The sequence below is a fragment of the Hippocampus comes genome, unplaced genomic scaffold (assembly GCF_001891065.2).
Source record: "Hippocampus comes isolate QL1 unplaced genomic scaffold, H_comes_QL1_v1.1 scaffold295, whole genome shotgun sequence".
In the NCBI taxonomy this organism is placed as follows: domain Eukaryota; kingdom Metazoa; phylum Chordata; class Actinopteri; order Syngnathiformes; family Syngnathidae; genus Hippocampus; species Hippocampus comes.
This window is the reverse complement of record NW_017804848.1, coordinates 759,694-771,891: the sequence shown is the minus strand read 5'-3', so window position 1 is coordinate 771,891 and position 12,198 is coordinate 759,694. Positions and strand designations below refer to the sequence as shown.

The window sequence follows — 12,198 nt, the reverse complement described above, 5'->3', positions numbered from 1 at the left end:
GGGGGGGTTCTTATTGTGAATTTTATGTTAAACTCAACTCAACTCAACTATATTTATAGAGCACTTTCAAACAGCCATCGCTGCATCCAAAGTGCTGTACATGGAGCAATTTAACATGTACAACAAAAAGTAAAGTCAACGTTCTTAAGATGGAGCAGGAAGAGAATCAATGACATTCTTCACTTGTTCAAATGCTGACGTCATCATAAATCTCCAACTTCATTTTGGAAAAATACAACTTCATTCGATGAAGATGATCACTTTTCAGTGTGATGAGCTAGCTACATCTTTGTTTTTGTAAATCGAACTTTTTTTGACTATTCTTCTCATCTTTTCCTCTGTTACTGTAACATTTTTCTCAGGATAAGCTATTTTTTTTCTACGTCATCTATCAGGGTACAATTTGTAATTCTCTCTTCGTTTCTCTTGATGTCTTGTTGGCGTCCTCGTTGTGTTCGCGTGTTTGACGCCGTTTCCACTTTGGAGCTGTGTGCTTGAAGTTCTTTTCAAATAAATCTTTACTTCCTTGAATGCTAGTTGTGTTGAAAGGCTCAATTGAGTTTTTTTTAACTTGCATTTTCAATATTATCCATTTGTTTTTGAGGAAGACTTTCATTCATTCATAACGAGCAAAATGGAGAATCGAGTGCCATCTACTGGTGAACTGATAGAATGCAGGCCTTCACCTCCAAGCACGCGCAGTGCGGTACCTCGGAGAGCGGATTTCGCAAAAGCCTTACGAGCGACTTCTTCAGCAGAGTTGTAAGCGAAATGTCATCCCAAACGACTTCTCAAGTGACGGAGGAAGCGCACGGCATGACGTAACAGGTAGCAGAAAGATGGCGGCGAAACATGGCAGCCTCTGTAGGAAGCCGCGCTCTATGTAATATCATGGCCATTAATTCACCTCCAAATAAGAGGCTCTAATTACATGACAAAAAATATATATCATCAACAAATTTTGACACACTCTTCCTTTAAATGACAGCAAATTCTTCTCGGGGTTGAATTTTAGTGCTAACATTATTGGGACATACGGACCTATTCTAAAAGTGTTCATGTTCAGCCCACCCAGGTGTCTCTTTGATTGGCGTTTGTATTCGGATCATTTTTTCCCTACGAAGGCCGACAAAGTTTGAGATTCCTCCAAGAGGGAATTCTTTCAGATTTAAAAAAAAAATGTTTTTGTGATTCGTATGATTGTTTTTCACAGCGCTGATAATCACGTCATGTCCTTTGGAATAATCCAGCCAAATTGACCCCTTTATTTTTGGACGTCGTCACGCGTCAAATGTCGTTCACTCAACAGTCACCGGAGTGATACCTCCTGTTCGTGTCTCTCGCGATGGTTTCGACAAACGGCGTCAGAGCGACCACTCTGTTTTTATTTTGCGTCTTTGTGTTGACACGTCATCGAAAGGCCACAACATCCAAGATGGCGGCGTCGGTTCGCGACAAGCAGACGGGTGCGTGCGCTTCATTGCCGAATTTTCAAATCGCTCGTCATTTTTCATCCGCAGCCGCCGTCCCACTTTTGACATTTATGCCGTCCGCGAGGACGGACGCCAAATTTGAACGGGCCTTCGGCCTCGCTTGATGCGGACCGAGCCTCGTTTAGCCGATGCTCTTCTCGTTTCCCGATGACGTCTCGTCTCCGAAGATTTGAAAACGCCGAGACGGCAACGAAACTACAGCGGGGCAGAAAGCTGATCGAGCAGTCGGTCGTAATGGTAACGCGTGACAAAGTAACGTGAGGCAACCGTGAAAACGGTGTCAGGGCGTCTGAGTGAATTTCCGAACGCACCCTCGGCATTCCTCGCTGCGTTCAAACTACAGTCCCGTCTTTGTTTTAAGTCCCCATTAAAAAAAAAAAGGGAATCTGCATCTGAAATCGACAGATTCGCTCTCGTTTTATTGAACAAACAGTTGGCACGCCGTCCGGAGGCCGTCGCTCCCCGCACGCATGAAGTGATGTGAAGATGCTGTCGTCACGTTTTTGTTTTGCCGCCGTTGTCCTCCAGTGGCTCTGAGGCGCATGTTGAACTTCAACACTCCTCCCGTGAAGAACGCCACATCCGAGCCAGTATGGAAGGTAAACTGGGACGCCGTCGTGACCAACGCGACGCCGTTGAAGTACCCTGAGCAACGTGTGTGTGTGTGTGTTTGTTTGTTTCATAGGTGTTGATCTACGACCGCTTCGGTCAGGACATCATCTCGCCTCTGCTGTCCGTCAAAGAGCTCCGAGACATGGGCATCACGCTGCACCTGTCAGTCGCACACGCGCGCACGCACGCACATCACGGCGGCTCGCCTCACCTCACCTCACCTTACCGCGCGTAGATGAAATGTGGTTGCGCCCGTGCGTTCAGGTTGCTCCACTCTGATCGAGATCCCATTCCCGACGTGCCGGCCATCTACTTTGTCATGCCCTCGGAGGAGAACATCGACCGGATGTGTCAGGTGCTCGCACGTACGCACGCACGCACGCACGCATCTCCTTTGACGGCTTGGAAGCGCTCCTTTTTTTTTTTTCCCCTCCCGACTCACGTGGCGTTGTATCCAAAACTTGGCCGTCACCCAATTTTCGTACAAGTTGATGCCGTCAGATTTGTGACGCACGTTTGTGTGTTTAGGACCTGAGGAACCAACTGTACGAATCTTACTACCTGAACTTCATCTCGGCCATCAGTCGAAGCAAACTGGAGGACATCGCCAGCGCCGCGTTGGCCGCTAACGCCGTCAGCCACATCACCAAGGTTGCCACGGTTACGCTTCCACGTACCGATGCCATACCCCCTTCAAATCGACGACTCGCTCGTGCGAAGGCATCGGCGGTCTACCTCGATGCCTGCCGGACTCTTTGGTGACCCGCGCGGGTGTGTTGTTGATTGATTGATTGACTGATTGATTGATTCGCAGGTGTACGATCAGTACCTGAACTTCATCACGCTGGAGGACGACCTGTTTATTCTGTGCCATCAAAACAAGGAGCTCATCTCCTACCACGGTGACTCTCGGTCGCGACGTCGTCGGTCACGCGAGCGAGCGTCTGAACTGGCTCCGCCCTTTTGTCGTGCCCCCCGCAGCCATCAACAGGGGAGACATGCAGGACACCGACATGGAGGCCATCATGGACACCATCGTGGACAGTCTCTTCTGCTTCTTCGTCACGCTGGGTGCGCCCCCCCGCCGGCCGTTGGCGAAGCGGACTCGCTTTTGGCGCCCGCTGACGAATGCCCCGCGTGTGTCTGCGCAGGTGCCGTGCCCATCATCCGCTGTCCCCGCGGCAACGCGGCCGAGATGGTCGCCGCGGTGAGTCTCCGGACGCTCGCGGGCAAGCGGGCTGACCTTCCCGTACGAGGGCGAACCGCGGTTTGTCTTCGCCGCACGAGTAACCCGCGCGTCCGCCGCGTCTCGTAGAAGCTGGACAAGAAGCTGCGGGAAAACCTGCGCGACGCCAGGAACAGCCTGTTCACGGGAGACAACATGGCCTCCGGGCAGTTCAGGTAAGCGCCGCGCGAGCAAAAGCGCCGCGCGCCGCGCCGACGGCGGCTCCCGTGACGCGTGGCGCCTGTGCGCAGCTTCCAGAGGCCTTTGTTCGTGCTGGCCGACCGCAACATGGACATGGCCACGCCCCTTCACCACACGTGGACGTACCAGGCGCTCATCCACGACGTCATGGTGAGCCCTCGCCCAACCGCAAAGATTTACTTTGATATTCCGTCAAGATAAACGCGTTTCTTTTCATTGAGTGTCACATTCAAAAATGTTTGTCAAGTATATCATAAAGCGGCCATTCTTAAATTGAAGTTTTGTTGGTGAAATGATCAAAAGTGGCAAGCACATTTGAGGTTTTTTTGAATGGACCTGATCCCGACCATCTTAAAAATGGCCCCCGGGCACCAAAATGTGAGCGGCATGCATTGTTGGGCCCCGCCAGGACTTGCACCTCAACAGGGTGATGCTGGAGGAGGGCGCGGGGGCGGAGGCGCCCCCCGCCGGCGCCAGGCCCAAAAAGAAAAGCCGACGCACCTACGACCTGACGGCCGCCGACAAGTTCTGGCAGAGACACAAGGGCAGGTGAGTCAGGTCCGGCGGCGGCGCCGCCCCCCCCCCCTCGCGCATTTCTGAGCCCGCGTCGCGTCCGCCCGGGCAGTCCCTTCCCGGAGGTGGCCGAGTCGGTCCAGGAGGAGCTGGACGCGTACCGGGCGCAGGAGGACGAGGTCAAACGTCTGAAGAGCATCATGGTGAGGGAGGCCGGCCGGCGCCGACGTCGCCCGCCGCGAGTTGCCCTCTGCTGACCCCTCCCTCTCTCTTTTGGGGGCAGGGCCTGGAGGGCGAGGACGAGGGCGCCATCAGCATGCTGTCCGACAACACCGCCAAGCTCACCTCCGCCGTCAGGTGCGTGGCCCTCCTTCACTCTACACCTCCTCGGACCCAAAGCACTCTTCTCCGAACCCCGCCTCCATAACCCGGACGTGATCAGTTCCTTCCGGCCTCCAGGGGGCAGTATAATACTTCCGTTCATCCATATGACCAGCGAAGACCGCGTTCATGTCGGTGGTTTGTTGCGGAGGATAAAGAATATATGCCCCCGCCAGGCTCCGCCTCTAAAAGCCACATCGAACACACAGACACTGCGACCGCCGGGGTATTTCCTCCACGTCTCATGTTTGCACGCCGTTGTTGTAGTTCTCTGCCCGAGCTGCTGGAGAAGAAACGCCTCATCGACCTGCACACCAACGTGGCCACGGCGGTGCTGGACCACATCAAGGTGAGGAACGCCTTCGGGGTGCCGCGATAGGTTGCTCGTGCTGCCGCCCGCTCAAGTGTGTCCGCGCGCGGCGTGTTATGTTCAGAGCCGAAAACTGGACGTCTATTTTGAGTATGAAGAGAAACTGATGAGCAAGTCGACTTTGGACAAATCTCTCCTGGACATCATCAGCGACCCGGACGGTACCCGCGCACACGCACACGCACGTCGTCCCGTTGCAGCGCTTTTGATGCGTGGTGCGCCATTTTCTTTTGTGTGTGTGTGTGTTTTGGGTTGTCAGCGGGGACTCCAGAAGACAAGATGCGACTCTTTCTCATCTTCTACATCACAGCCCAGCAGCCTCCTTCAGAGGTAACGCCGCAACGCCGCTGGAACCGTCGCTCTGCTTTCATGCTAGTGTTACTTGGTTTACGAATTAGCATCGTTGAAATCAGCAAATGACTCGATGCAGCACAAGGTTGTTGCCCAAAAGTCCAAACAATTGGACAGCTTTATCACTGTCGCTCGTCGGAATGAAATTCCTCAACTCACTCGAGCGTGTCGTCCTTCAGTCGATTTCACAAGATGGTGGCAAAGCACTCCTCTTGTCTCGCGCCAATGAACGCGATGGATCCCCGCAGACTGAGCGCCAACAGCGGCCGCGGCTTTCGAAAGGACCGCCGGCCAGTCCGTGCAACCGCCGTGCGGCGCTGGCCCGCCTCTGGACGTTTTGTCCCGCCGGGCCTCTTGACGGTTCTTTGGCAAAGGGGTCCGCGCGCGAGCGGTGCTGCGCGCACGCGCGTGTCCGTCCGTCCGTCCGTCCGTTTGCGCGCTGATGACCATCGCAGGCCCGTCGGCGGACGCGAGCCAGCGGCGACGTTGTAAATCCGTCCCCGGCCGTCTCGCCGCTTCCGGGCCAAAGGCTTCCTAAGCGCAGCGGAATGTTCTCTGGCCGCTCTTCCTTTTTTATGACTTTGGTTCTCGTCGCGCGTCCAACGATGCAAATGAGCGAGGCCAACTTTGTGTCTTTGTGGCGTGCCCGCAGTCGGACTTGGAGCAGTATCAGACGGCCCTGCTGGACGCCGGCTGCGACCTGTCGCCCCTGGCCTACATCAAACAGTGGAAGTGAGTCTTTGGGGGGATGCGTGTCGGCACGTGTGTGATTCCAAGGAAACAAGTACATTTCCACGTCTGCGTGTCCGTCCGCAATGGAAAGTATTGTATGGGGAAGGGGGGGGTGGGGGGGGCATCCAAGACTTTTACGACGGCTCAAATTTCTTAAAAAAAACAAACAAAAAGAGTATCCATATGTTCTCACCGATGATTCTTTTCTTCAAGCGGCCCATTCATTGACATCGCGCCTCATGATCGCGCGGAAATATCTGCACGCGCGCGAGACGTCGTCGGCGTCCGGCCGTCATCGATGCGATGGAGACGTTGACGTTTTTTTTGTCGCGGTCCACCCGCCGTCGTTGTTGACTTTTTCTTTCAGGGAATCGTTTGAAACACGCAAATCACCGGCGCGTCTTTCTGCCCGAGTGTCCCGCTTTGGTGGATGGCAGAGCGCCGTCGCCTGAACTTTTGACCTGAAAGCCAAACAGCCCCACTTGACGAGCGCGAGCGTCCGCGTGCGCCCCGAGACGGCCGAGGCCCCGCGTCCAATTTGCCACTGAACTTGATTTGGGGGAGTGGGATGCTCTTGGGGGTCACTCGGTCAATTTGCAATCCTCTCGCGGACGAGGAGGACCGAGTCCCCCCCGCGAGAAATCGACAAAATGGGCCATTTGAAAAAGCCCCTCCCTCCGCCCCCGTTTGCTGCGTTTGGTTTGATTTGCACGCACAAATCAAAACCAAAGGACGGAATTTTGTGATGAAACCTTCTTGGCACGAGTATTGGCCGCATGCGTGTGCGCCCTTCCTCCGTGTGGGCTGCCTGGAAATGAAGTTAAGGTCCCCCCCCACACTTCCCGGGGGAAAATCCCAACAACAAAGCCTGGACGGGCTCTTTATTGATGTGCAAAAGGAAGCGCTCGTCTGGACACTTTGGCTTCGCAACGATTCAGTTGATGGTCACGTTTTCATCATCAATCAACACTGGAGTCAAACTGCTGAAGCTTCCCCCCCCAAAAAAATCCACAGCTCACTCTTTTTTTTTGGAGGGGGGGGTTGGTAATCATTCATGGAATTGAAGCCATCCAGCTAGCTTGTCCCACATTTTGCAAAATTGTCGCGGGACAAGTTTTGAGCCCGGCCTGAGAGGGTCTGCTGGGAAAGTCGGCGTGGTCGGGGACTTGGAGATAATGGCCTTTGCTACGGGGGCGCTTTGGGAAGATTGCCGTACCGCAGCCCGGCTCGGCGTTCGGTCCGGCACTCGGTCGGAGTCGTTTCCGGCGAGGGTCGTCTGCCGTTCCCCGCGAGCGGATCCGAACGGAAGAACTCGAAGCGCCGAGACGAGGCGGCACGGGTGCCTCATTGGGATACGCCCCCCTGCCGAAGTGTTCCTCCCGGTCGCGGGCCTCGTCCGGCCTCCCCCGCGTCCATCCGTCCGGACCCGTTGACTGAGAGAGGATGGGAAATGTTTGATTTTTTGTTTTGTTTTTGTCCCGCCGGCGCAGGGCCTTCACCAAGATGGCCGCCACCCCCGCCAACTACGGCAACAGCGGAGTGAAGCCCATGGGGTAGGTCGGCCGCCTTCACGTGCCCAAAATGGCTCAGTCTGTTTTCCCGAGTGATGAATAGCGGCTCTCAGCTGGTGATGGAGGGAGTGAAGAACTTGGTGCTCAAGCAGCACGTGAGTCCGCTGCCCGCCCGCGCGTGACAAACAAAACAAGCAAACACCTGCGCAAGTCGTTTCCACGCAGCCATCGGGGGTTTTTTTTTTTTTTGCTCTTTTCTCATCATTCTCCTCCGTTGCCATCCGTTGTTCCCCTTCAAGGGGGGAACCGGCGCCAATTTGGCCTTTTCAACCAGCAGGCGCCGAGAGCAGCTCGATGATGTCAGCTGATGATGAACGTTATTTCAAAAAAATACTTCTCGCGTTCTTTGTTTTTTTTTTTTTTTAGCCAGATTTCTTTATTTTCTTTCTTTTGTTGATTCATGAGCATACTCATCAGGAGATAAAATGGTTTTCAAAAAAAATGGGGATAAAATTGAGGGTTTTTTTTCCCCAGAAGAAAAAAAAAAGATACGATTTTTACCTTTTGCAAAAACGGTGACATTTAAAAAAATTGTTTTGCATTTTTTGTCCCAAAAATATTTTTTCAAAAAGTTTGGACAGGAAAAAAGCTCGACTGTGGATTGAAAAACAAAAGGAAAAAGTTGTCCTTTTTTCTGCTGTTTGTTGAACTTGAAATGTGACGCAAATAAAATCTGACTTTTGACATTTTTTTTCCAGGGGAAAATTTCCTCCTAATGTTGTTTTGTGATTTCCAGAACCTTCCAGTCACCCGAGTCCTCGACAATCTGATGGAGATGAAGTCGCACGCTGTGAGTAGAACACACACACACACACACACAGACACACACACACACACATAAAGTTGTTGTTGCTGAAAGGAGGACACTGGACAAAAAATTTGGACCGAGGATGAAAGAGTGAAAGAATTTCCTGGACTCTGTGTGTGTGTGTGTGTGTGTGTGTGTTTCTTTTCTTTTTGACTTCCTGAGCTGGTGCAAATCCAAGCTAAGGTAGCATTGTGAGGAAGCTCCGCCTCCTGGCTAACAATCAGTTGAACCACGTGATGTGTTTTTCTCTTTTGGTCCCCGTTGCAGGAAACGGACGACTATCGCTACTTTGACCCCAAGATGCTGCGCGGCAGTGATAGGTATCGCACCCACGCACGTGCGCAGTCGCACACACACGCGCGCAGGCGCTTCCTATTAGCACCGCCCTGACGGCACGGCTCCGTTTGTGTCTTCCCCAGCTCCATTCCCAGGAACAAGAACCCTTTTCAGGAGGTGAGTCCATCGATTAGGGACTTCATCCATTGACTGCATCGGAAATCCGTTGCCGTTGTTGTCAGCGGGCAAATAGAGAAAAAAAAAGTTTCAAATGTCAAATGTAATAGAAAAAAATATTGATTTCACAAGAATTATACATGTTAAAAAAATAAATCTCAAAATGAAAAAAAATCGGGCTTTAAAAAATGTGAGAAGTATTTCTGAAGGAGGAAAAAAGTTCTCAAAATTCGGTTGAAAGCAAACGCTCTCGTTTTGTATTGAAAAACATTGCAGCTGGTTTTTTTTTTTAATTCTTGAATTTGTTGTTCAGGCCATCGTCTTTGTGGTGGGCGGAGGAAACTACATCGAGTACCAGAACTTGGTGGACTACACAAAAGTACGACACCGCTCGGCCACGACCTCATTTCTCAACACACACACACACACGCAGTACTGACAAGCACTTTTTGTTTGTGTGTGTGCGTGCGTGCGTCAGTCGAGAGCAGGCAAGAAGGTGATTTACGGCTGCAGCGAACTGTTCAACGCGTCGCAATTCATCAAACAGGTCAGTTGCAGCTCGCCTTCCCCTATTTTGGCTCCCCAAATAGCCAGTGGAAGCCAAACAACCAAAAAAACGAGAAAAGACAAACACGGACATGCGAGAGAACACAGACTAAAAGGAAAGCAGACAAAGCGTTTTTCTTGTTTTGAAAAGAAATCTCACTTTTTCAAGACAAAAGCAACTGTTTTTTTTTTATCTCCCAGAAAGTCACTTTTTTTCCCAATAGAATAAAAGAAACAAGCTTACTGCAAAAGAAACCTCTTATAATATAATATTTGTATTTCTATTTAGCACTGCTTTTACGTACTCTTCCCCCCAAGCCACAAATTTTCAACTTGTGGGTGGGTGGCTTTTTTTATTGTCAACCCTGAAATTGAACATGCTGTGTGTTTGTTTGTGTGTGTGTGTGTGTGTGTGTGTGTGTGTGTGCGCGCGCGTGTGTGTGTGTGTGTGTGTGTGTGTGTGTGTGTGTGCGTGCGCGCACACGCGTGCGAGTCTGCAGCTCTCCCAGTTGGGGCAAAAGTGAGGCCGGGGACACCGAAGAACATTTTCAACGTGTGAGGATGAGCGCTGCAGAGAAATGACGGATGGATGTTTTCTGTCAGCGTAAATACAAACGAACTTGACCAACTTTTTTTTTGGGGGGGGTAGAGGGGGGACTGTATGCTTCGGAATGATGTATGTGAGGAACCCCCATCTGTCAATCAATTGCCACCCTTCCCTCTTTCTGCGATTTACCAACATGTCAAAATAAAAGAACCTTGAGCCACATCAAGTCCGAACATGTCATTGTATGTGCAACCCCCCCCCCAGGATGGAAATTAGGATGTCTTTTGGAGCTGTTAAAAAACATCTTAGACACACTGATTTATTTTATGGGCATCTGTGTTTTTGTAGAATTTTTTTTTCCCCCCCCAAAAAGTCATAAGGGTATTTTTTTCACAACTTATTAAAAATAAATGAATCCATTTGGTTGGGAATCATGTGATTAGGAAAGCCTTTTTTTCCCCTCCAGCATTCCAACGGAGCGTGAGCGCGGGGCAGCCGGCCGTTCATCGGGGCGGAGTGTCAGCCATGACGTTGTTGGAGCCTCTTGAACCCGTCGCGCCAAGTGTCCGCTAGCTCGTAGCCATTAGCATGCGGAGCCTTTCCACTCATTGCGAGTTTTCTTTTCCCGATCGAGATGAAGACTAAGAAGACGCGTCCACCTCCTGCCGACCGGGGTCAACTTCCCGTCCTGGAACCACATGACAGACATTCTTGGGCTCGGACTCGGTCGGAGACGCAGCGGGGGTCAATTCTCCTCCCCGCGTAGCAACATCCTGTCTCGTGTTGATGAGGTCATCGCGCCAAATATCATCTGCACCATCACCAGAAGCACAACTCTCCAATCATTGGAGAGCTGAGGACAGAAAACAAAAGTTGAATAGAACGGCGAGGAAGAAATAGCTGGCGGTCAACACGCGTTTGGTTGCCAAGAAACTTTCAACGGTTTCTCTGAGGTCGCCGTATCCGAAAATGACATCGTCTTATCCCAATGGGCTCCAGTTTCTCCAAACAGTCATCGGTCTTCTCCTGATGCTCCAAACGTTGATGAAAGAGCCTCTCGGTGCCTTTTCTTCTTTCGTTTGTGAGGCCACGTCGTGAAAGACGGCAATTGAGACTTCGACGTGCGACATGCAAATAAGCATCAAGCCGAAATTAGCACAGTCAACAAATTAAAAAAAAAAAAAAGGTGACGTCAAAGCGTCGTATCGACGGGAGAACAGTTCGTCAACGCTTCCAAATCACCACATCGCGATAACAATCTTAGCAGAGTCGACGAGATTTGTGCCAGCGCGCGCTTGTAATTCGGAAGGTGAGGTGGGCGGAGTTAGCAGCGACGTCCAATGAAAAGCAGGAGGGGTGGGGCATGCTAGGAAATCGCAGCATTCCCGACTTCCGTCTCTGGTTTCTTTTTCTGGCAAAACAAGAAATCGAAGAAAAAAAAAGCGTCCAGTTGCCCGGATGGACGTTTTGTGGGTTGCCCATTTCAAAAGCACACTTTTGGAATTTTGGGACGAATATCGCGAGAGACAGCGGATGAAACGAGACTTGGAGCCTTCTGCTACTCGGGGGAACGAAATGTACACCCAAAATACGGGGGAGATCTTTTTGTGCGTTTAAAAGAACAACAACAAAGTTCCGAGTTCTATTTCTCGTTTTAATGTTCCACCCATTGTCCCTCGGACTCGGAAAAAGACGAGGAGCAAAAAACTCGGGCAGTCGTTTGACTTTTTTGCCGCGAGCTCGGCCAGCCTCCACCCACGCGCATGCGCGCGCGGCGTGTGCGCGCGAACTTATTTAAAGGGTCCCCTCGGGCTCTGCTCCTCATCGTTGCTCTTCCTCTTGCAAGGATTAAAATCCCCTTTGGGACTTTTGGGATTTCAAAGAAACGAAACAAAGCGGTCGGTGTGATTGATCGATTCACTTTCCCGCCCCCCCTCCCGATTTTCAAATGAATTTTAATCTTGATTTTCGGCCCGTGTCTTGCGTGCGTTTGATTGGCGTCCTGAGCCTCTGCGGTTGACTTGTTTGTTTGTTTGGATTTGCAGGCGGCGGCGGCGGGCAGGCGGGCCTCATGTCTGTGCTCCTTCTTCTCAGCGGTACCTCGCGGCGGCCTCCTGCACTTGAGCGGGTCCTCTCGCGCTCGCCTCCGGTCTCGGTCTCGGCCGAGGCCGCGTTTCCTTGGCGTCGCTCTCAGCGACCGACTCTCTTGTCGTCTGGCTTTTGTGGGACCACTTGCTCCGCTCTATTCTGCTCTTCTGCGCCGGGGGTCTCTCCACACAAATAAGAATCTTCCAGTCACGCGCCTTGCCTCCGTCTTGGGATGGGGCCGACCCGCGTCCTCCCTCGCTTTGATGCGCTCCTTTCCTCTCGCGTGCCCCCCCCCCCACCACGTCAC

At 51.9% G+C, this 12,198-nt stretch overlaps 2 protein-coding genes across 3 annotated transcripts in view; both read left to right on the top strand.

Moving 5' to 3' along the window:
* Positions 1-10,160, top strand: part of scfd1 (sec1 family domain containing 1) — a 12,536-nt gene extending 2,376 nt beyond the window's left edge. The window contains exons 1-25 of one of the 2 annotated variants that reach the window (XM_019878867.1): positions 1,370-1,466; positions 2,022-2,092; positions 2,179-2,267; positions 2,370-2,460; positions 2,634-2,756; positions 2,920-3,007; positions 3,087-3,176; positions 3,257-3,312; positions 3,421-3,506; positions 3,582-3,681; positions 3,941-4,080; positions 4,157-4,247; positions 4,328-4,401; positions 4,693-4,774; positions 4,860-4,956; positions 5,055-5,125; positions 5,799-5,878; positions 7,369-7,431; positions 7,469-7,544; positions 8,186-8,239; positions 8,525-8,577; positions 8,677-8,710; positions 9,024-9,089; positions 9,189-9,257; positions 9,757-10,160. In XM_019878867.1, the coding sequence (XP_019734426.1) occupies positions 1,436-1,466; positions 2,022-2,092; positions 2,179-2,267; positions 2,370-2,460; positions 2,634-2,756; positions 2,920-3,007; positions 3,087-3,176; positions 3,257-3,312; positions 3,421-3,506; positions 3,582-3,681; positions 3,941-4,080; positions 4,157-4,247; positions 4,328-4,401; positions 4,693-4,774; positions 4,860-4,956; positions 5,055-5,125; positions 5,799-5,878; positions 7,369-7,431; positions 7,469-7,544; positions 8,186-8,239; positions 8,525-8,577; positions 8,677-8,710; positions 9,024-9,089; positions 9,189-9,257; positions 9,757-9,780 (1,899 nt within the window). In that variant the 5' untranslated portion in view covers positions 1,370-1,435 and the 3' untranslated portion in view covers positions 9,781-10,160. Of the gene's footprint in view, positions 1-1,369; positions 1,467-2,021; positions 2,093-2,178; positions 2,268-2,369; positions 2,461-2,633; positions 2,757-2,919; positions 3,008-3,086; positions 3,177-3,256; positions 3,313-3,420; positions 3,507-3,581; positions 3,682-3,940; positions 4,081-4,156; positions 4,248-4,327; positions 4,402-4,692; positions 4,775-4,859; positions 4,957-5,054; positions 5,126-5,798; positions 5,879-7,368; positions 7,432-7,468; positions 7,545-8,185; positions 8,240-8,524; positions 8,578-8,676; positions 8,711-9,023; positions 9,090-9,188; positions 9,258-9,756 lie in introns of those variants that run through there. The other variant, XM_019878877.1, reaches the window with a different exon arrangement.
* A 1,445-nt stretch (positions 10,161-11,605) lies between these two features.
* coch (coagulation factor C homolog, cochlin (Limulus polyphemus)) overlaps positions 11,606-12,198 on the top strand; it is a 6,786-nt gene continuing 6,193 nt past the window's right edge. The window contains exons 1-2 of the mRNA XM_019877985.1: positions 11,606-11,705; positions 11,849-11,899. Coding sequence (XP_019733544.1) covers positions 11,875-11,899 — 25 coding nt within the window. The 5' untranslated portion in view covers positions 11,606-11,705; positions 11,849-11,874. The remainder of the gene's footprint in view (positions 11,706-11,848; positions 11,900-12,198) is intronic.